Source organism: Magnolia sinica, chromosome 4 (assembly GCF_029962835.1).
Source record: "Magnolia sinica isolate HGM2019 chromosome 4, MsV1, whole genome shotgun sequence".
Classification (NCBI taxonomy): Eukaryota; Viridiplantae; Streptophyta; class Magnoliopsida; order Magnoliales; family Magnoliaceae; genus Magnolia; species Magnolia sinica.
The window spans coordinates 95,558,113-95,582,651 of record NC_080576.1 but is presented as its reverse complement, the minus strand read 5'-3'; the positions used below and the strand labels follow the sequence as shown (position 1 = coordinate 95,582,651).

The following is a 24,539-nucleotide window of genomic DNA, read 5'->3' as shown; positions in this document are numbered from 1 at the left end:
ATACATAGGTTATGATACTCATCGATTTTCAAAGCAGAATAACACATTTCAATGGGTTGAAATAATTAAAATTGAGTGATTTTATTTGTTATCTAGATATTGTAAAAGGTGAGACTAATCATATAAACAATTTGGATCATTGGAAGCAGACAGCTCAGGTTTAAAGGCTAAAATCTCAACTTATCATATTGCAAAACCTTGAAATGTATTCGAGAAACCTCTTGTTATATATGTGAGACTAAAGGGATGGAGAAGGCATTTGTGGCACGCGTGGTAACTCGACAAGTGTGTGAGTCGGTGATACAACCATGCACATGCCCTAGAAAGGGCTACCAATTGGGCAAGATGGCTTGTTGGGATTAACCTGGCTTCAAGCTCGACTTGGGATGGTTAGGTTTGAGGGCGGGGTTCGAACCTAAAATGTAAGCATATTTAGTAATTGGACTAGAGCTTATTTGGATACATGAAATTAATCAATTCATGAATTTGAAAGATCATTAGCATATATCTTTTTGAAATTGTAAGTTTATTAGTTAGCTAACTAGTTGTTTGAGATTTCGTTGATCAAATTCATGGTTTTCTAGATTTGTCATTTGATTTGTTAATGAAATTTAATTTTTAAGAAAGAGGAAACTAGTCCTATGAAATCACATGGGATTGGACCAAACCATCCAACAATGTAGAACTTACCCCTCTAAAATCACTCTAATACCAACCAAGGGATATGAAAATGGTTGGTCTATATTTATTATCCTTGAACTGGTCCTATCCATGATATAAATTGTCCATTAAGTGGGGCCCACCTTTTGTTGTCAATACCTCCCAAAATATCACTTTGTTCAAATCATTCAAGCCATTTGGTTGATGGCTACGAAATGAATGACCACAATTATTATACCATAGAAATGTCTAATCACTGTCCATCATAATGAGCCCCTTCTTTGAATCACTCATCCTTTTATACATGATCTAGACTGTCCAACACGCCATTTATTGCTCGTCTCTCTCAAAAGTGACTTTCATTACGTGAATCTAACCATTTAATCAATGTAATAAAAAAATCACAATCGTTAATCTAGACCATCCATCGTTTGGGGGTGCACCTTCCGGTTCTCATCTCTCTTAAAAGTCATTTAGATCTAATGATAAATAGTTGGGAGATGGGCAATCCATCGTAATGATAACAGAGGAGGTTCAATTGTCAATGTAGACCATCTATGACATGGGGCTTATATGCTAATTCTCAACCCTTTAAGAATTCAACCTTGATGTGACATCTCAACCAATCAAGTCATTGATACTAAATAGATAGCCCATATTTATTCATCACACAAGGAAATGTCCTTTCCATGATCAAGACTATCTATCATGTGGGGCCCACTCTCATTGTCCATCCCTTCCAAAAATCACTTTTAAATAAGATGATTCTAACCATCATCTGATCAACAGTTGGGAAATGGATGGTCAATAATAATTATATTAGACTCAAGTTTGTTTATTAACTGTCTGTGGGCCCACCTTCGACTGCCCATCACTCTCATGATATTTTGATCCTATGTTTCAAACGATCGCGGCAATGGCTTAGAAATTTGATGTTCCGTATTGATTGTACTATAAAAGTCCTTCCTGGGACCTTTCATCATGTGGGGTCCACTTTCATTGCTTATTTATCTAAAATGGCATTTTAATTAAATAATAAAGCCAACGAACTTTACAAAATGGACATTTTATTGAAAGTGGGGAAAAATCCTTTAACCCCCTGATTTCCAATTTCCTAAATTGGAGAATTTTAGGTTCTGTTTGGGCCAAAACCAAATAAATTTATTACGAAATTTACAAATTTTGTGTACTGCCAAACAGGCCTTCATTAACTGATTCAAGCTCGGCTCGTGCCTAAGATCATGTCGCATGTTATGATCCCAATGGCATTTTTATAATATATGATGGAAAGTGGGGCCCACTTGATGGGCGGCTGTGTTTGGATTGTAGAAGGCGTTATCATCATGGGCGGGCTCAGGCCTATTTATTGTGGCCCATCATAGATGGGCCGTGGCGGGCTTTGATGTTGTGGCCCGGCTCAAATTAGGCCCGTTACAGACCTAGCACTGGCCCAAGGATCCGGTGGTTCGAGGGTTGGATCCACACGTGTATATCTTAGGACGCGGACCCCGCCCATCTCCAGACACGAATGGGCATTTATGTGGGAGGGCCGACTGTGATTTATCTGTTTATCTATACCGTCCATCCCTTCGTTCGGATTATTTTAAGATATTTGGACAAAAATGAGGAAGATCCAACGCTCAAATGGGCCACACCAAATAATAAGCTTGGCTGCATTAAATGTATAAAGCATGAAATGCAAGTTGTATTAAACGCAAGATTTATATGTGTTGTGGCCTATTTGAGCGTTGGATCTGCCTTATTTTTGTCGACACACCTTAAAATGATCCGAGAGAAGGGATGGACGGCGTAGATAAACAGATAAATTGCAGTGGGCCCGCCCACAGAAATGTCCGTTCGTCGCTGGAGACGGGCGGGTTAGGACGCAAACCACGTCCTATATCTTATACGCATCAACCATACATTTTTTATTCAAACACGATGCAAAAATTGAAAAGCGGGATGACTGGATCCTTGGGTGAGAGGATCATGATGGTGTGCCCCACCTGATGAATGGACGAGATATCACACAAACGTGTCAAGCAAGCACGTGCCGTGTGTACAATGTATCCTCGCGCAAATCGCCTTGCAGATCTGCAAATCCCACCCCTTCTCTCTTCTAACATTCTTTTTCCTTTCCATAACCTCTCGCGGGAATAAAAACCCCATCACACTTCCCTCTTCTCCTCCGCATCGCACTCACTTCCCGAATCGCAGCGCGCCCGCTAACGTGCGCACCCGTGCGTTCCACCACCGATCGACGCTCCTCAATACACCAGAGCTCTTCAATCCACGCCCAGGTGCTCTTCTCCCATCTCCCTCTCTCTCTGTATTGAAATCCTTCGGAAGATAGAATTTCTAAAAGAAGATGATTCTATCTTTTTAGGGTTTTCTCTTTATTTATTCCATCTCTGTCTTTGGATGGGGGATTGAAAAAAGCCCTCAAAACCGTTTGGGTGACATGGGCGAGGAAGATAGTATAAGGAAGAAGAAGGGCAGTTCCGGCAAAATGAAGCTGAAGCCGGTTGAGATGAAAGTCGCTGGTGGCGATTCGGATGACGACGACGAGCCGATAGGTTCCCTTTTCAAGTTTAAGAAGCCCCGTACCGGGAAGCGGAGTAAGTCTGGTTTGGTAGGCGTGAAGGTTGAAGCTGCTGGGGTTGAGAAGTCTAGGGTGGGAGATGTGGATTTGGGTGGGATGAATGATACCTTGGCTAGTTTTAGGAAGAAGTTGAAGGGGCCTAGGATTGTTGGGGAGAGTGGATCTGGACTGTTGGATCGGTCTTCTGTTAGGGCTTCAATGGATGGGGCAGCTGTTGGGCTGGATTCACCATCGGCTGAGTATTTGGAATGTGTGCCAGGAGCTAAAGGTAAAAGGCGTCAGAGGCAAAAGAGGACCGGGAAGGAACCTGAGTCTCACGGCAGACTGGATCTCTTGATTTCTATGCAGGAACAGGAAGAGAGAATCTTGAATGTTGGGGGGAGTTTGGGTGATTCTTCTGATGAAAATATGAAAGATTTGCTGTCTGGGTTTGTTCGGAAGGCGCAGTCTGGTTCAGTTAGGAAAGCTCGTTCATCGTCTAGAAGGAGAGCAGGAAATGGGTCGGGCAAAACATCTGCTGGAGTTTCAAAGGAACCACCGGTGACTATAATGCCGAAATCTGAAGGTGGGTTTGTTCCGGGCTCTGATGGAACTTCCAAGGATCCGGTGTTGGTTAAGGGTAGGGGGGTTCGCCGTGCTTCTAGATTTGATGGGAATTTGGATCGAACGTCTGGTGAGAGTTCGGAAGATGAGCCGCTCTCTGTTGTTGTTGGAAAGGTCAGTTCTGCTTCAGATCGGAAAGGGACTGCGGAAGCTCGAAGATCTGATGAGGGGTTGCGCCAAACTTCTAGTTTAATTGGGAGGGATGGATTGTCTGTTTCTGTCCCACATACTATGGAGGAAACTGCAGGATGTAATGATGGTCAATTTGATATATCTTCCAAGAGAATCCCAGAAGATCCATCGTCTGCTGTACACCGAAGATCAAATTCGGGTTCCATTCCATGCCCGAGAGAGAAGTCCGAGACACCTGACAATGACAGTTTGGATGGATTGATCGAAGGGGCTCCTGAGGGAAGAGTCCCGTGCGACGATGGTTTGGACCAACCTTGTGTTGAAGCCATGGAAGATCGTCCATCTGGCCAAGTTCCAGAAACTTGCTCAGTTTCCTCAGAGATACCTAAAGAGGAATATGTGAGATCTGATGATGGATTGAATCAATCTTCTGAAATTATTCCGGCAGTCCTGCTTCGGAATGCAGCTCAGAATTCATGCCCTATGCGGACAAGGGAAGCCACCTCTTCTTGTTTCGATTATGATCTTTTGAATGGAGCACATGAAGAAACACAGAAAGTGAACCATCCAGGTTGTGATGATTGCTTGGATAAAATTTCTAAAATTACTAAAAAAGAATTTCCCGATCATGTTCCGAAGTTTGCTTCTGTTTCCAACCTAATTCAGGCCGAGGAAACCACGGGATGTGATGAACTGAAACTGCCTGCTTTTGAAAATATGCAGGATGGTTTGTCCTGCCTAGATGGTAAGTCTTCTATGACTTCCATGCCAATGCAGATGGACCAAACACTCCCGTCTGATGATGGGCTAAATAAATGTTCCAATAGACTTTTGAAAGATTTCCAGTCTCAACGTAAGACATCTTCATCAGGTTCAATAAAGATAGAAGCAACACCTTGCTGTGATGATGATCTGAATCAACCTCCTGATGAATCAATAGGAAATCCCATATTTGTTGCAATACAAAAACCTCACCTTGCTTCAGTAGCAACGGAAATAGAAGTAATCTCAAGAGCTGATGGTGGATTGGATCGACTTTATGATGGAATGTTATCTGTTTTGCCTTCAGAAGCATTAGAAAAGCCGGATCTTGCTTCTTCTTTGAATCACAAGGAGGAACTAACAGATACTGGTGATGTCTTGAATCAGTTCTCTGATGGACTTGCAATTGATTCAACCAGCTTTATTAAAAAGAGCTGCTCAGATTCCCCGCAAACTCAACCTTCAGATGATGCGTCGGAAAGGCAATTTGATGATGTCCCAGTTCGAGATTCTTTCTCTGTTAAGGAAGGCAAATCAGCTGGTGGTCAGTCCATAATGCCTGATCTAAAGGAAACATATCCAGATGACGCAGGACGGGCATCTGATCCTGACAAATTAGATAAGAAACTCTCAGAGATGCAACGAGCAGTGCGAAAAGTCAAGAAGCGTAGACATGGTGACATGGCTTATGAGGGGGACATTGATTGGGAAATCTTGATGCATGAGCAAGGACCTTTTGAAAATAATCCTTTCATTGATGGTGACCGCCCTATGAAAACGAAAGACAAGCCTGATACCCGTTCAAATATGTTAGCCGAGGCTAATAATGGAGGTGCAGCAGCGGTAGCAGCTGGGCTGAAAGCTCGTGCTGTTGGCCCAGTTGAAAAAGTTAAATTCAAGGAGGTCTTAAAGCGCAGAGGTGGCCTACAGGAGTACATTGAATGCAGGTCAGTTGAAACTGGTGAAACCTTTCATTCTCTTCCTTTTGTAGACTTGCTTGCATTGCCATGCAAACAATACTTAGGCATTTGTGCATTTATTATTTTCTCGTCTGCAGCAATAGATCGCATGCTGGAATAAATATTTTTTGCATGTGTACATTTGTTTGTTCACCTATTTTACTTGTTTCACATCATTCTGGCCTATACAATAGTTTCTTGTGACCCTTTTTATTTAGGAGGGAGAAGCTTCTGTCCTTGGTGGCATTTTATTTATCATGTATATATTTTTTGTAGGAATCTGTCTGTTTTGTAGTTTTTGGCATATTAGATCCAGGCTAATGTGGTATACTGTTGATAGTTCTCCTGCTATTGACTTACTTTGCACTTAAGTTCTTAGTTTTCACTAGGGATGTAAATGTGAACTTTTATGGATTCTTGGAGTCATATTATTATGTGAAGCTTTGTAGTGGGTTGAGGGATGATCTTTCACCTTCCCTCTCCCTTGCACTCTTTTCTTTTCTTTTCTTTCTTTCTTTCTTTTTTTTTTTTGGTGCCAAATGCCCATAAAGGGGCTCTTTGGATGCATGCCAAGTTGTGTACTGCACATGCTATTATGCAGTGACAGCATGTATGTGGTTTGTCAAGCACCCTATTGCACACAAAAGAGGAAATGAGGACAAAATGTACTACCAATATGATTGTTACTCAAAGATAGTCTATCTTGCTCAAACAGTCAGATAGATTGTACATGCTAAAGGCTTGCATGGTGCAACATAATGTTCCATGCACATGCATCGCATGTGCCGACCATCCATGTTTAAGCACACTTTGCACCACAAGCCTCGCATGTGCGGCATGTCAACTAGTTTGCACATGTGTCATAATGCTACGTGTGTTACCAACCATCTTAAGCTCCTCACATGTTTCACCACTTCATATCCCAAGTGCTTGGCAAATAATATAGGATACATGTGTCCTATTTTGCATGCATGACCTGCATAGAAGTGCAGGACAACATGTGCGGTACACGGCTTGTGTGCATCCAAACAATCCCAAAGAGTTACCATTTAAAAAGAAAGTACTTTCTAGCAATTTTATTTTTAATTGAGATGGAGATAGCATGACTACTTCTAGAATCTTGGTGCCTATGAAGTTTTAGTAAAAAACTCTAAAAAAATTATATAACCATCATTACCTTTCTATATATATATATATATATATATATATATATATATATATATATATATATATATAACCATCATTCTTATAGTGTTGTCATAGATACTTGGTGTAAGCTTTATGAATCCTTCGCCAATCAACCATTATTGAAGTTTTCAGCTTTATCAGAACTGTCTCTAGCGCATGGCTGATCATCTCAATTGCTTTGCCTTCATTTTTCTCCTATTTTTTTTTTCCCTATTGCAGTTACTCCTAGACTATTTTCATGCCTTCATTCTTGATTCTATCCTTCTGAGAGTTTCCAAAACATGTCCTAGTCCTTGTCTTTGCACTCTCATCATTTTTCATTTTCTATGTTGCTTCTAATTGCCCGACACTACCTCATGTGTTGTGTGATTCATCAATCATCATCATCAAATAGCAATATCAAGGGCTAATTGAAGGTCTGGTGATGCAACCAAATGGCCACACAAGCCGATTGATCAAGATTTGAAGAAAAGGCCCACATCTCACGCTTTGCACGTGTGCAGAAGAAAATGCCCACTTTCCCTTTCTAGCTTATCTCTACTTTCCATTTCTAGGCAAATCTCTACATTAGGAAATTTCCTTTTTTCGTTCATATATTTATGTTAGGGAAGGAGTAATTTTTTTTCTTATTTAAGTACTCCCTTATTTAGACACTTTTTTAATTACAATGCTTTTTAATTTAGGTAGTTTCCTATTTTCTTAGATCTTGGCTAGCTCAGAATTCTATTTTTAGATTCAGTAGCTTTTATTGCAGATTGTTAGGATTGATTATAAATAAGGCCAATGGCCTATGAAATAAGACAAGTTGATTGATATTTTCTTTTGAGTTATTCTCATATTTTTCTATGGTAGTTGTTGAAGGAGGGGAAGTGATCTCTAATTCAAGACTTGAGGACTATTAAGCTTGCTCATAGTCTTGCATTCGTGGCCTCTAGCATTCGGCTAGAGGAATGTTGGGTCCTTTCTCGCAATCTCTTTCTTCTTTTCTTTGATTTATTTGCTTCCCCTTTCAGGGTTTGCATTAAATTGGTATTAGAGCAAGTTCTGCTCTTAGGAAACTTAAAGAAGGTTATTTTCTCATTTCAATTGTACCCTTTCATCTTTCTGCTTCCTCTACCCTTCATCTTCCATTTTCTTTTCCTTTTCCCTTTCCCTTCCCAAAATCACCAAACCCTATACAATTCCTTTTCCTTTTCACCCTAAACCCTTTGAACCCTAACCATACATAAAAAGCCCTACCCTATTTATATTATCTTCCAACCCCACTATATCCTAATCCCGTTCCAACCCATCAATTCCTTGCCCTTTCTCTTTTCCTTTAAATAAAAAAACACCCCAAACCACATAACCTTAGATAAGAATCCAAGCCTATAGTTTAACCCATGCTCCTGTTCGGAGATTTTGTGGATAGAAAGATGTTCATACGCCTCATATAATTATCCCCATCTAGACTTTCCTACCCATCCATATCTATCACATTATTCTTAGCCGGCTTATTTTGACTATCACAGTCATCACCTTTATTGTCTCGAGTCTCACCCATTTTCATATGAGTCTTCTAGAGATTCCTTTCAATGGCCCTCTAGATGTTATGAGCAATGACAACCACATGTTAGCTACTCAAAAGCATCCCATTGCACAGAAATATCAATGATAGCCAAGAATGTTCAAGAGACATGGGAAGAGAATTTGTAGGAAGTTAAGAAGGAGATTAGAGCATTCAAAGAAGATATTGCAAATGAATTCAAGGAACTCAAAGAGTTGGTGAGAGCTTGCTTTGAGCCCTTGGTCGAACATGCAAAGCTTTATGGGCTTCATTCTGTTTTATCTAGCATTCCAAGGAATGATGTGGTTATAGATAGTGTGGCAACCCAAAAGGAATCCTCCTTTGGATTGGTTGATGGATCAATGGTCGGATGGGAGGAAATTTAAGTAAAACCAAAAGATCAACTGACGAATGATTCAATTGAAGATACCAAAGGTTTAACAAATATGGACGATCCGATGGGCAAAGAGATGGATAGTGCTACAATCAGTGTTTAAAATATCGGCGAGATGTCGATATTATCGACGATAATATCGGTATTGCCTAACCAGAGATACCGATAGTCACTTTTCTCGTTTCTCTTACGGAAATCGATGACATGTCGCCAAAATTTTCAAAGAAGTCGATATTTTAAATTATGCATTGTTTCACCAAGATTTTCACAATTTTTTAAAAATTTCTAAAATGAAAAAGATATTGTTGCTTGTGTAAATACAAAAAATTCAAAAAGCAAAAAAGGAAAACGAAGGATTTCGAAAATCTCTCTTCATATTTTAAGTTGTAAAGACAAAATCGGCAACTCCTTTTGAAAATCAGTGGATTCGAGCACAATTTTGGGCCAAAATGGCGATTGAAACTCGGTTTGGCCCGGATTGGTAAATTAGAAAAAATCCCCCAAAATAACATTTTTCTTACATTTAAGGGATTTTCCTTAAAAAATACCTCGCAATCGTTAGATTCCCAAATCACACCTTCAACTTTCGCTGGGAGATCGAGATTTTTTCAGGTTTGTCTTTATTTTGAGAAGGGAGAGGAAATCGGGAGACTTCTCTACCGTTATTTTGAGAAAAGAGATAGAAACCAGGAGGCTTTATTTGAGCGTAACTTGTCTCCGACCCCAGAACCAACGATGTGGGCGGGACCCTGACCGTCGGGCCCACCTCGATGCATGCATTGTTTATCCACGCTATCCGTCTGTTTTACCATCTTATTTTGAAGTGTGGTCCCATAAATGAAGAAGATAAATTTCAGGTGGACCACACCACAGGAAACAATGGTCGTTGAACACCCACCATTAAAAGCTTCCTAAGGTCCATTGTAATGTTTGTTGACCGTTTGAACCTATTGATAACGTCAAACAGACTTGGATTAAAGGAAAAAAGAAATATCAGCTTGATCCAAAACTTTTGTGGCCCATAAAAGGTTTTCAATGATCAATAACCACTATTTTTGGTGGTGTGGTCCATCTAAAATTTTTATCCGCTTCATTTTTGGGACCATGCCCTAAAATAAACTGAAAAAAAATAGATGGACGGCGCAGATATACAATTCATGCATCGAGGTGGGCCCAACGGTCATGGTCCCACCCACATAGCTGGTTCCCAGTCCCAACGGACTTGGATTTGGCAGTTACACTGCCTGTGCCAACCTCTGTATTGGTCAATTGTAGAAAAGATGTGGGCCTCTCTATGATGTATGAGATTTATCCATTCCGTCCATCCATTTTATGAACTTCTGTTACGACATGATCCAAAAAATAAGGGAGATCCAAAACTCAGGTGGACCACACCATAAGAAATAGTGGTGATTGAGCTATCATTAAAAACTTCTTGGGAGCCACAAAAGTTTTGGATCAAGCTAATATTTATGGTTTCCATTCATCAATGATCGTGTGACTTAATCAATAGGTTGGATGGCAAATAAACATTACAATGGGCCCCAATAAGTTTTTAATGGCGGGCATTCAATCACCACTGTTTTTTGTGGTGTGGTCCACTTGAGATTTGGATCTGCCTCATTTTTGGGCTCATGCCCTAAAATGATCTCACAAAGTGGATAAAACACATACATCATGGTGGGGCCCATAGATTAATGGCTTTGATTTAATGAAAACACAACCACGTGTACACAGGACCATCAATGCATCTAGATTGGTTCGTCGCTCGAAGGCTAGATGGGTTGGTTGGATGGATGGATGGATAGATGGGATGGATGGATGATGCTTGGATGGTTGGATGGGATATATGGTTGGATGGTTGGATGGATGGGGTAGTTGGATGGATATGATGGTTGGATGGATGGATGGATGTTTGGATAGATGGATGGGATGGGATGGGATGATTGGTTGGTTGTATGGATGGATGGATGTTTGGATGGATTGATGGTTGATTGGATGGATGGATGGGATGGGATGGGATAGATGAATGGATGCTTAGATGGATAGATGGGATTGTTGGACGATTGGATGGATGGATGGGATTGTTGGACGATTGGATGGATGGATGGATGGTCGGATGTCTGGGATGGATGGATGATTGGATGGTTGGATTATCATGCATGCGTGGTGTTTATAAATTATATTCTTATATATGAATGCATTATGTATGATGGCCAAAAGAGGGCACTTCTTGAGTTCATTTACCTTTTCATGTCTTAATTATTGTATGCTAGCTGCGTTTGTATTATATAAACTTATTTTGGTTACTATTGGAGTGATTTTTTTTTATAGCAACACATTCTTTCTGGGCCCTATTAAATGAAAACTTATTATGTAATGTAAGGCATTCTTTTTGCAAACTTTTTTATTCCCAAATATGCAAATATGTGTATTTAGGCATGTCCTAAAATTCCACTGAAAAATTCCACCGTTTTCCCCATGTTTCCTCCCTTTTCCCCACATTTTTGGTTATCGGCAATAACAATATTGTATCCAACTTGAACACAGGCTACGATCATGTAGTAAAACTCCATAGAGGTCAACACAATAGTACCATGTCAACATTAATCAAGATATACAAATCGGAAGCCAACTTTCACCAAGGGGCCACAACCGACATCTAGAATGTGAAGGACCAACAAGAAGCAAAGGAAAAGATGGTGCATGTTTCTACACCGTATTATGCACCAGCGACCCATTAGGCATGTAGGTCTCAACCATAAACTGCCAATGAAGTCGAAGAAGACGAGTTACAAATGAGGATCTTTGCAGGAGATTACGACTAACAATTTAAACTCGAGGACGAGTTTTTTTCCGAAGCCGTGTGGAATTGATGCAACCAAATGGCTACATAAGCCTATTGGTCAAGATTTGAAGAAAAGGCCTACATCTCATGTGTACACGCTCCGCACATGTGCATAAGAAAATGCCCACTTTCCCCTTTTAGATTATCTCTACTTTCCATTTTTTTGGCAAATCTCTACGTTAGGAAATTTCCTTTTTTGTTCATATCTTTATATTAGGCAATGAGTAATTTTAGATTTTTCTTATTTAAGTACTTTCTTGTTTAGGCGCTTCTTAATCACAATGCTTTCTTATTTAGGTAGTTTCCTATTTTCTCAGATCTGGACTAGCTAGGAATTTTATTTTTAGATTCCATAGCTTTTATTGTAGATTGTAAGGACTGATAATAAATAAGGCAATAGCTTATGGAATAAGACAAGTTGATTGATATTTTCTTTGAGTAATTCTCATATTTTTCTACGGTAGTTGTCGAAGGAGGCGAGGTGATCTCTAGTTCAAGATAGATGACTATTGAGCTTGCTCATAGTCTTGCATTCGCGGTCTCTAACATTCAGCTAGAGGATTATTGGGTCCTTTCCCACAATCTCTTTCTTTGTTTCTTTGATTTATTTGCTTCCCCTTTCGGGGTTTGCATTATTTGGCCCTTGATAAAGTGGAATGGCAGAACAAGATTCATGTAACCGACCCCAGTCAATTGGCATAAGGCTTAGATGATGATGATGAGTCACACAACACTCTACAAGCACATCTCCACTTCATCAACCCAAATCTAATTGTATTGGAAATTAGTGTAGGAAAAATCCAGATAACCACTTTACAAATGGGACAAGACTGGCCTATGAACAATCTAGATCAACCCCGAAAGAGAACAGTGAAGTTGTGTTCTGTTGAGTTTATGATCCTAAGTATGCTGCAGCTTGGGAATACAGATGTCTGAAATCAATTGTTTTCGCGCATATACAGTCCACCTGCTGAGTTCACAGGCCTGATTTTTGTGCCAGGCCATCGACACTGTGGGGTCCCACCAACCAATGGCTCAGATATCCAACAGATGTGCTGTCTTGTCATTAACTCATGTCTTGTCACATGTAGAGTAATGCAAACATGAATGATCGCAAGAAGTGTTCGATGAAGATGTGGGCCCCAAAGTCTCACTTTGCGGATACTATAGCCCATCCAGTGGGCCCTACATGTTGAGTTATGCTTAGAGATTTTAAGAGACCGGATCCTATGTGTGGTTCTAGCTTTTTATATATATATATATATATATATATATATATATATATATATATATATATATATATATATATATATATATTTGGGGAAAAAGTTCGAGACTGAATTTGTGCATTAATAAGATGAGTTAGATGTAAGAATAAGAGAATAAAAGAAAGGGAGACATTTAGGTCATGATTAGTTTTCTAATTGAGAGATATGAGTCTTCAAAGATCTTTAATAGGATATATTAATATATTGGGGGATCTTTTACAAGATATATTAATATCTTGTGTGAACTTAATAAGATGAGTTAGATGTAAGAATAAGAGAATAAAAGAAAGGGAGACGTTTAGGTCAATCTGTAGTATTTTTTGTTATTTTCTTAGAATAATTAAGTCTTTATTCATATCATCATATGTGATGTCTTTGTAGATGTCGTATGGCAATGAAAATTGGAATAAAACAAGAGTTTGAGGAGAAACTATTCTCTTGCAAAGGGAGAAAACCCTGTAAAATCAACTCATTGAATTGTGGCGCGTGCAAAGTTCTTCTCCTCTTATTTTCTTTCCCATCCAGCCTGCATCACAGAGGCGTGTGTGGGCTGTTGAAAACACATTTTTAATAGATAGCCATGTCCAAATACCTGATTTTTTGGGATAAATGGAGTTCAGCACAGAAGACTATGCTTGTGCCTACAAATTGTTGAATACCTGTACCTTCCAGTGATCCAGTCAAATTAAAAAAAAAAAAAATCTCTACCTGAATAGCATAGTATGACCCTTTAAATTGCTTGTTCATTTCTTTTTTTCTTCTATAAGCCCAACTTCTGTCTGCATTTTATCCCCTTGTTCCTTATGTCTAGGTTATCTACCTCCTGGGTTGCGACTCAGATATGATCTTTTAGGGGCCTCTATAATCCAATACATTTGTGGAATTGCCTGTCCATCTTTAGGATCCCTCTATCTTATACAAGGATTGCTGAAGATGTTCTCGTGAAAAAGGTGTTCGTTTTTTCTGTGGTGCATCCATGTGGGAGCTTCTATATATAAATACATTTTGATGAATGGATTGTCTATTTATTTTTTATTTTTTTGAAGGATAATATGGAGATTTTATTGAATGGCTGCAAGGCGAAAAGCCAAGCAGAAAAAATACAACAAAAGAGACCTCTGAAGATTGAAACAACAACAGTCCCGAAATAAAGCTAAGATATTAGCTACATCAACATTTTTTCCCACCGAGACCCATTCTATAACATCCCTTTTTGATTTCCAACACACTTCCTCCCACGGACCCTGTTTGTTGCAGAAACATTGTCGATTGCGTTTCCCCCAAATGTTCCATAATACAGCTAGCAAAATCAGACGCCAAGATGCAAATTTACCCTTACCAAGCGAGACGCCATGCCACATTCAAAACAAACTGTCTACTGATTGGGGTATGACCCAATCGAAGCCAAAAGTCTTTAAGAAAAGCGACCACACATGGCAAGCAAAGGAATAATGAATAAATAAGTGATCAATCGACTCTGCCTCACATATTAGGGAGGATCATAGATCTCTTCTATAGGTTGTCAATGGTTAGAATACGCTTCCTTCCTACCAACAAAGCGAAAGATGATACCCAAGGAGGGTGTCCATAAAACCAAAAAGCGTGGAAGAAATCACTCCTTTCCAGGCTAGTTTGATTCCTAATCATCGAATCCTAATGGATTGTCTATTATTATTGTGAAATGATTATTTATTGAGTCAAAAGAATACAACAACAACACAACATTAGTTGTAGGATTCTTTTAACTAGCTGCTGCTCCTGGTTCGAATCACTGTTCAGAGTCGCGCTCTTGCTCCTGCTTTCTAGCCTTTTATACTTGATAACTTTTTGAAACAGATGCGTCTCCGCTCCTGCACCTGTATCTGTTGCTGCTTTGCTTCCCGCTTCGCAACCACACAAAAAAGCAGGCCAACGCACGGCCACAACAAATACACAGATGCATCACCAGCAGGACCCCAAACTGAGGCCCCAAACCAGGCAACAAAGAGCCTTGCTACAACCAGTACCCTCTCCTAATTGTCTCAGACCAACTTGGTCTGATCATAGCCATCAAAATACTAAGCAGCTCCTCATGCACTTTGCTCCACTCTAAAGCCATATTAAAGACTTGCTTGGAAATCACAACCCCTTATCTTACTTTTCCTTGAAAAGTTCTTCTGTTGTACACTAACTAGATGCTCCATAATACCACTTCAAGTGATGACTTCCCAATAATGTGCCCAAATTTGCCACGTGCCCTGACCTTCCAGATAGCCACCAAATCAGACAGGATGTGGGACTACCCATGAGATCCCAAAGCGGCCGAAAATCAATGCCAATAGCTCAGCCGCAACAGGTCAGTGGGGAGACAAACATGGGATGTCTTCCTTCTGAACTTGGCACATATAGTCCCTACTCGGGAGAGTGATGTCTCTGTGCTGGGGACGATCCAAAGTCAGCAACTTATCAAGGCACACCAACTAACAAATTGCATTGACTTTACGGGGAATGGGGCCATCCCAAGCAAACAAGGACTAACATACTGACATCGAATTCTCCCCTGCTGCTGCTGGGTAGAAAGACCTTGCTGAATATGCCCCATCTGATTCCAGCACCCAGATCCTTTTATCAGGACCACTTCCGCTGCAACTATTGCTCTCCGGCAAACCCAGCAACTCAGACAAGCAATCAATCTTGCTGTCCCGAAGATTTCAACTAAAGGTAGGCTCCAAACGATCCTGTCTTCACACTGCATGAAGCTTTCTAGTGGTGCATTAACCCGATCTGCAATTGGCCAATTGCATAAAGAGCTGAGAAACAGGTTGAGCTTTATCCATGCACCATGGATCCTCCCCAGGGTATTCCGTAACAGTAATGGTGGCTGTAACGGCCACCACCATTACCTTTATGATACAGGCTGTAACGTCCGTTACGATCTCTCTCTCTCTCTCTCTCTCTCTCTCTCTCTTATTGAAAAAAAAACCCGAAAAACATGTATTGTCCCTGTAATGGACTGTTACGGGGCCATTAGGCCTTCATGGGGGCTGTAATGGCTGTTATGAGTTATTTTTTCCGTAACGGCTGTTACGACCCCATAACGTGTAACGGTTGCCACCGTTACCTATATGTAACAGCCTTTACGGCCTGTAACGGCCGTTATGGCACACTATGATCCTACCATATTTGTACTTTCTAACCCTCACCCGCAATGAACCTGATAAAATTCGAGAACCCATCATAAGTGCTTGATATCGCATGCCAAATTGCTGATACTTCGTGTTTCACACATCCCACCTGTTCTCAGACGGATCACATTATCCTTGCAAAATGCTCTTCAGCATTGGAATCTCCCCCCTTCCCAGCGTCTGCCATCATTTAGCTAAAAATTCCGCTCTATCCACAATCTTTGCTGGACATTTGAACAGAGATGACAGGCACATGGCCACTTACTGGATCATGGAATATGGACTTGAATTCATTTCGTTATTTTGCTTCCTCTTCTTCTTCTACTTCTTCTTCCTGTTCATCTTCTCCTCCAAATATGACCAGGGATTAAGCACTATTGCAGTTTTGCTTCATCAGACTTGTCTCATACTACTTGTTGAGGTAAACACCAATTGGCAGCCACTGACATCGTCCTGAAGCACTCCATGAGTGAGGCCTGGATTTCCCGTGGAAGAACCATTAATAAAGTTAAGTTTCAACAAGATGACAGGCGAGTAATTCCAAATTGCTTTTGAATTCAGAGTATGGTTGCTCTATCCATCAATATCCACAGCAATGGAACTGTGTAGAAGTTACGTTGATCTGTTTCATCTAGACCATTTTAAACAGTTTGGTATAGTACCAGTTATCTTAAACATATAACCATCTTTTTTTATCCTGACAGTCAACCAGATCATGATGTATCAAGCTTTTTACCACTAACATGCGTTGAATTGTATGCTTCAGTAAGCTGTGTTTTTGATGCAGAATAATATACATAAGCTCCAGAAATATAAACTCTTCCACTCTTATCATTATGTGCTTTTGTCTTGATACTGAAGATCAACAAATTTATCTCAATTCGATTTGGATTTATTTTAATGCCACATTGCAGGAATTTTATCTTAGATCTTTGGAGCAAAGATATGTGCCACATTTTGCCGCTTGTAGACTGTGGTGTAACTGATGCTCCATCAGAAGATGAACCACCACGTGCATCCCTTATTCGGGAGATTTATTCATTTCTTGACTACAGCGTAAGTTTTAGTTCTGTGTCATGTAAATTGTCTTTTATTCAGTTTTCAAAGCATGATGGCAAGGAAATAGTTCTTGGTTTTTTTGTTCCTCAGAAAGTGGCTTACCTTCCTCGAAATTGCAAAGTTTTGAGGTTTCTTATATACAAAAAAGAGAAAAAGAGTTTGTTCATTTAGCTTAGCCACTTTGATCATTTTACTTGAATATAAATTTGGAACCTTTTCTTTTCTTCAATCCCTCCCCCCCTCTTTTGTTATATTCTTTTGTTTTCGAGATTTTATCATTGAAAATGTGAGATTGGTCATTTGGCCATGTTGATACTTTTGCTTGGATATTGATCTGGAAGCCCAGCTTCTTCTTCTTCTTCCTCCTTTCCTTTTTTCAATCATCCATTTTATTCAATTCGTGTGCTTCCTTACAAATTGTTACTGTTTTCTCATTATGCACAGAAAAAGCCTGCCATCCAACTTCTAACAAATTCTTGACAGGGTTATATAAATGTAGGCATTGCTTCAGAGAAGGAAAAGGCGAAATCTCATAGTATTCCTCATCTCAAACTTTCAAAAGGAAACAAACCTAATGAAACTAGTGGGGGCCAAAATGCTGATTCACAGGAGGAAGTTGGCTACATTCTCGGTCAGGTTAAGATTTCTGAATATCTTATTGCGGTAAAGAATAACGTATCTGTTGCGGATGGAAGACTGGCATCAGCACTCGATGTGGAAGCTACGAAAAGTGACTATTTAGTGCCTAGCAAGGGACCAGAAACTGCATCTTGTAAGTTGCATGCTGGCATGCAAACTGCATGTGTAGCATGTGCACCGGTACCAGTCAGCAGTGAGAAAATTGAGGTGTCCGAAACATGCTCAGATGGGAAAGTTCTACCCAAGACTGGGTCTTGCATGCCTCTAATGACTGACCGGGAGGATGATTGCATGGATGCACAAGTAACAAATACAGCAGCCGAATTGGATGCTTCTAGTACAGACCCATCTTGCAAAACAGTGGATGGTGGACTGGATTCTGCCTCTGCTTTGGATCAGATAAAATCTTCATGCAGTAAGCATCAACCGACTGATATCAACAGAGAAAACGTGGCACATGTTGGAAGCATTAGGATTGAGTGTGCTGGAAGAGATCCAATGGAGGTGAATGATATATTGCAATGTGATCAGGAAGTTTGTAAAAGAGTAATCATTATAGGAGCTGGTCCTGCCGGCTTAACTGCGGCTCGCCACTTGCAACGCCAAGGTTTCTCTGTCAATGTGCTTGAGGCTCGGAATAGGATAGGGGGTCGTGTTTATACAGACCGCTCATCACTTTCAGTTCCTGTGGATCTTGGTGCCAGCATTATCACTGGCGTTGAGGCAGATGTTGCAACTGAAAGAAGACCGGATCCATCCTCCTTGATCTGTGGTCAGTTAGGTCTCGAGTTGACTGTGTTGAACAGTGACTGCCCTCTATATGATATCGTTACGGGTCAGAAAGTTCCTGCTGATCTGGATGAAGCTCTGGAGGCAGAGTATAACAGTCTCCTTGATGACATGGTAGTGCTTGTTGCACAAAATGGTGAAGGTGCCATGAAAATGTCTCTCGAGGAGGGATTAGAATATGCCCTGAAGAGGCGTCGCGTGGTTCAGTCAACAGCAGTAGCCAAAGAATCTGATCAATTTAAGATTCCTTATGACTCCGAAGTTTTGGATACTTCAGCGAATGGTTCTGTTGATACTGCAATCGAAAATAATGCTGATAACAGACTCCTGGACAATAGTATTTTGTATGAGGAGCTTTTGAGTCCTCTGGAGAGGAGAGTGATGGATTGGCACTTTGCAAACTTGGAATATGGTTGTGCTGCTTTGCTTAAGGCTGTGTCCCTTCCTTACTGGAATCAAGATGACGTCTATGGAGGATTCGGTGGGGCCCATTGTATGATTAAAGGGGGTTACAGTGCTGTTCTGGAATCTTTATGTAAAGGGCTCAGTATCCACTTGAACCATGTTGTTACAGAAGTCATGTATAATACAAGGGACTCTGGAGGAACAAGCGGAAGGTGCAGTGAAGTAAAAGTTTCCACATCAAGTGGTGATGAGTTTGTAGGTGACGCAGTTCTCATTACTGTGCCCCTGGGCTGCTTAAAGGCGAACATGATCAAGTTCTCTCCAGTTCTACCGGACTGGAAACAATCTTCTATTCAACGACTTGGCTTTGGTGTGCTGAATAAAGTAGTATTGGAATTTCCAGAAGTTTTCTGGGATGATACGGTGGATTACTTCGGAGCTACTGCAGAGGAAACGGACTGCAGGGGACAATGCTTTATGTTCTGGAACATCAAGAAAACAGTTGGTGCTCCTGTTCTTATTGCACTTGTGGTGGGTAAGGCAGCTATAGATGGCCAAAGTATGAGCTCCTTGGATCATGTGAATCATGCGTTGATGGTTCTCCGTAAACTTTTTGGGGAGGCTTCCGTACCCAACCCTATTGCATCTGTTGTTACGAATTGGGGCAAGGATCCTTTCAGCAGGGGAGCTTACTCATACGTTGCTGTTGGAGCATCTGGAGAGGATTATGATATTTTGGCAAGGCCTGTCGAGAACTGTTTATTTTTTGCAGGTGAAGCTACCTGCAAAGAGCACCCAGACACTGTTGGCGGTGCAATGATGAGTGGCCTTCGTGAAGCAGTACGCATAATTGACATATTCAACACTGGAAATGATTGTACATCAGAAGTAGAGGCAATGGAGGCTGCACAGAGACAGTCTGATAGTGAAAGGAATGAAGTGAGAGACATGGTGAAGAGACTTGATGCAGTTGAACTTTCCAATGTTCTGTGTAAGGGCTCTTGGGATGGGACACAGAGGTTCTTGACCAAGGATGCCTTACTAAGGGATATGTTCTCTAACACAAAGACTACTTCTGGCCGACTTCATCTGGCGAAAGAGTTGTTACGTCTTCCTGTTGAGGTTTTGAAGTCGTTTGCTGGGACCAAAGAAGGGCTTAGTACGCTCAACTCATGGATACTGGTACCTGCGCTCTTCTTTCCTATAACATCTGGACAGTTTTGTTTCTACTACCACCCCTTGCACCAGTTGGAACCGTCCAGATGTTATACTACTACCCTTTACATTTCTGGCATTGCAAACTGCAAAACTTTTTAGATTGTATTTTTTCCATTTTAAAACAGGATTCAATGGGCAAGGATGGGACTCAGCTCCTGCGCCACTGTGTTCGCTTGCTCGTGCGTGTGTCAACTGATTTGCTTGCTGTCCGCTCGTCTGGTATTGACTCTGCCATTTCTGGTTTTATTCTTTTAATGCATTTAGCATATAACTACACTGGATAGATGTTAGTTTGGTTTGGATTATAGTTTTAGAACTCGAAAACTTGACTTGAAATCGGTTGAATCAGGTAACTTGAGTCTTGAAAGTGATGTTTAATATTTATTTATAAATATTTGTAGAGTCTTAGCAAGTCAACTTCTGTTGAGTCCACCAAATTAACTGAGCCTTGAAGGGATGAAGAGATAAGGGACAAAAAATCAGGCCATTACAAAATTTCGGTAGGCCAGAACATGTGAATTAGAGGTTTTACTTTTAGGTATGATTTGACATTGTTCCCTATGGTGTGGTCCTACATGAGACTTGAATGAGCTTGATTTTCGGCCTCTGTGGTGAACATGAGGGTGGTAACAATATGGATAGTGCAAATCAGATGCATACACCACATAGGCCCCCCGATAGTCCGGCACCACCACAAATTGTGTTGGTACCCATACCATGTGTGCGCACCCCTATATGTGATGACCTAATCCTAGATGCATGTATAATTAGGTTAAAGAATGTTCAAATAAATACACGAATCAACTAACCATTTCCAATCAAAGGGATTAGATAAATTTCAATACAAAGATGAGGTCATTTCGTTAGGATCATGCCCCTTAGTATAAAATCGTGTAAACAATAAAAAGGGAGGACCTAGGGATATGAGGATATCCCAGATCTAGCATAAGTCAATTCACGGTCAAGTTTGGATCTGATTCTACTGACTAACCATCCATCTTTTTCGTTCAAACTAGAAAGGGGATATTCAGAGAGGAACGAAAGGGTTGAAGAATGAAGGGTTCGAGATGAAGAAAGTACATGTCTTTTTGTCGTCAAAAGAAAAGGAGGATGATTCTTACCTTTTCCTGCACATCGAAGATCTACAAAGAAGGAAACCTGAAATCGGGGCGAAATCCTTAACACCCAAAAGCCAATCCTGAAACCCTAATATTTTGAATAAAGAGGAAGAAAAGATACGAATTTTTATTCATTCAATAATAATGAAAATAAGGTTTCTCACAACGTATATATAAGCTATGAAAAAAGTAAAAGTAAACTAAAGCCTCTGAAAATAAGAAAAATAACAAAAAAATGAAAAATAAAGAAAATGCAATAAAGTCCCTGAAACAAGAAGAAAGAGCAAAAATGCCTAAAACTAAAACACCTGTGTGGTAGGGTGTGAAATCCGACCTATGGATCTATGGTCAGGGTGCGGTCATGCCGCTCCTGCACTCGTACCGTGTCAGAAAATGGGTCCGATGGACCCAACGTCCATCCATAGTAACTCATCCGCTCCGGTACTCTGTCTGCGACGCCTCCTCCTTTGGTACACTTTTAAGGGTGCGCCACTGATGTCCGCATCAATATGCATATATGTGTTTCGGTTTTTGTATACGTGCATGCATATATGTATTTGTTTATTCTTATACAGCTGTATATAACATGCATACTTCTGCGGTTGTTGGATTTAAACACGTTGAGTTATATTTCATGTTGTGCTCTGTAAGGTTCTGGTATATACCATTAGCGACTGGTTTTTCTTCTTCCTCATTTTATATATATATATATATATATATATAGGAATGCTCACCTGTGCACCAGTTCTCACGAGAACTCGTGAGAACTTTTTCAGAACTCATCTCTCGTGATATGAGTGCAAGATCTGATTCGTCCATGTGATGCACCACCCCATGAAATCCACTTGGCCCAACTTTTACCCCTCGATTCCTCTCCCTGCTCATCCTCGAACCTAACACTGGCTATTGGCTTGGGTCCCAAATCTATTTCAAACAACTCTGTGTTGATAGGTGGCATCCCCAAATTGGTTCGTTGTCTCGATCGTGCTTTGTGTTTAGAGGAGATCTTTTCTTCAGGTTGGTGTCTTAACGAGGGCAGGGAGAATGCGTCTCCGTTCAACACATGGAGGGGCATTAATTGTGGTGAAAAGAGGAACATGATCTGGCATGTGGCAGCTCAGAGGGGGAGTTTTCGAGAACCGTTTTATCATCTCCAGCACATGCAGAGTTTTTATTGGAATTGTTATGTGTAAGCTATGCAACACGTTTAGAAAACATGTATATCCTGCCACAATTGTTAAGTTGCCGCACATGTGGACCTTTCTCCCCTTCTATTCGAGATGTCTACCCCCTTTTCTCTATTTAATCTGGACTCAGGTTCCTCGCTGGAAGACGCCATACTTATTACACCACCATGGGCCTCCTCAATGCCAGTCCTTGGGAGTGTCGGATTCTCAAGTAGGATTGACAAGGGTAGAGGGGAGTTCTCAAATTCTCAGGGGAGGCACGACAACCGAATATCAATACCGGTGGTTAAAGGATGTGCTCGAAAGGGTTGGGGGGGCCTCATCGAGTTATCTTTTGGAGCTTGAGATGAGGAAATTATTGATTATTTCTAGTTTGTCAAAGGCAAAGTTGGGAAGTTCAAATGGTGAAGAGTAAAAAATCTCCTAGGGGATGTAGAAAAAAATTGAGTCATGAATGCTCAATCAACTATGAACCGTCAGGTAAATCTAGTGTAAGAAACAAGGGAAGATTGGGTAAAGCTAGTTTCCAATGATTATTCTCTCATGGAACATTAGAGGTCTAAGTTGTAAGTTTAAGAAGGCTCAGGTGAGGAAGGTTTGCAGAAAGGCTAAGGCAAAGATCTTTGCTTTGCAGTAAACAAAGCTTTAAGCTATTGATAAAGGCATGTTAGATACTATTTGGGGGGTGATGAACAAGGGTTGGGATTCTGTTGACACGGCAAGTACTGCAAGGGGTATTCTTTGTCGCATGGAATTATGATCTCTGGCAAAAACTAGATGTTTTTCTTTATTTCTTCTTTTGTGGGAAGTTTATTTTGGGTGTTAGTGGATTTTCACAACAATATATGGCCTTAGCTCCAGTTCAGTAAGGGATCATTTCTGGCAAGAATTGGGCATCATTAGACCAAAGTGGGATGCCCCCTGGTGCATCTAGGTTGATTTCAATGTCGTTGACTTTCTAAATGAAAAATCAAATGGCAGTTGTATTGGCAGTAGCATGGGGAAAATTTCCGACTGGGTGGTCAGGAATGATCTGGTGGACTTACCATTGTAGGGAGCTAATTTCATGTGGTCCAATGGCCAACAGAATGTAATCTTGTCCCAACAATATATTTTTAGTATCTTTGGACTAGTTTGATATATATTCACTAGCATATCATCGTGGACTGCCAAGATCTATTTTGAATCATCCTCCTATTGTTCTAAGGTGACGTTAGTTAATTGGGGCCCAAAACCTTTCAGGTTTGAGCTAGCGTGGGCTGAGATAGATGAGTTGAAGGATCCTGTAGCTGGTTGGTGGAAGTCATTTGAGGTTGAAGGTTTCGCTGGTTTCCGGTTATGTCAAAAGTTTAGGTTGTATTTGAGATATGAAAACCAATCGAAAGAAGAGGAAATCAAATAGCGATAATGTTCAGGAGAGGTGTGGCTCAACCAGGGGGACAAAAATATACTCATTATTTCCATTGTATAGCAAGTGCTCGGGCTTGATGTAACCGCATAGTCGGCTTGGCGATTGATGGAGAGAGGACTTCGGATAAAAAGAAAATCCGTAACTGCATTGTTACCTTTTATAGCAGCTTGCTATTTGGTGATTTTTGGAATAGACCCCGGCCGGACAATTTGGCTTTTGAAAAGCTTTTAGATGTGGAGGTCGCATCCCTTGAAGCTCTGTTTTGTATAGAGGAGGTTAAAGCCACTGTAGATTCTCGGCGTGGTGAAAAACCTCCGAGTCCGGATGGTTTTCCGATTGCATTTTTTTTTCAGATGTTTTGGCATATTCTCAAATATGGCATTATGAATTTTGTGGTGGAATTTTATGAGTGCAGTAGGCTGTCTATTGAGATGGTGACTTCTTTTATTGCTCTCATTCCCAAGATTGATGCTGCTAAGCACCTAAAAGATTTTTGTCCTATTAGTCTTATAGGTGGCCCATATGAGATTCTGGCGAAGATCTTGCCTTGCAGATTTGAGGAGTTTTCTCTAAGGTTGTTGCTGAAA

The 24,539-nt window shown here is 40.6% G+C and overlaps 1 protein-coding gene across 2 annotated transcripts in view; it reads left to right on the top strand.

The window, feature by feature from the left end:
- The first annotated feature begins 2,773 nt into the window (after positions 1-2,773).
- The window catches only part of LOC131243420 (lysine-specific histone demethylase 1 homolog 3), a 30,070-nt gene continuing 8,304 nt past the window's right edge, over positions 2,774-24,539 (top strand). Inside the window, exons 1-5 of one of the 2 annotated variants that reach the window (XM_058242780.1) lie at positions 2,774-2,960; positions 3,047-5,706; positions 17,041-17,182; positions 17,669-20,200; positions 20,362-20,455. In XM_058242780.1, coding sequence (XP_058098763.1) covers positions 3,122-5,706; positions 17,041-17,182; positions 17,669-20,200; positions 20,362-20,455 — 5,353 coding nt within the window. In that variant the 5' untranslated portion in view covers positions 2,774-2,960; positions 3,047-3,121. Of the gene's footprint in view, positions 5,707-17,040; positions 17,183-17,668; positions 20,201-20,361; positions 20,456-24,539 lie in introns of both variants that reach the window. The other variant, XR_009170051.1, reaches the window with a different exon arrangement.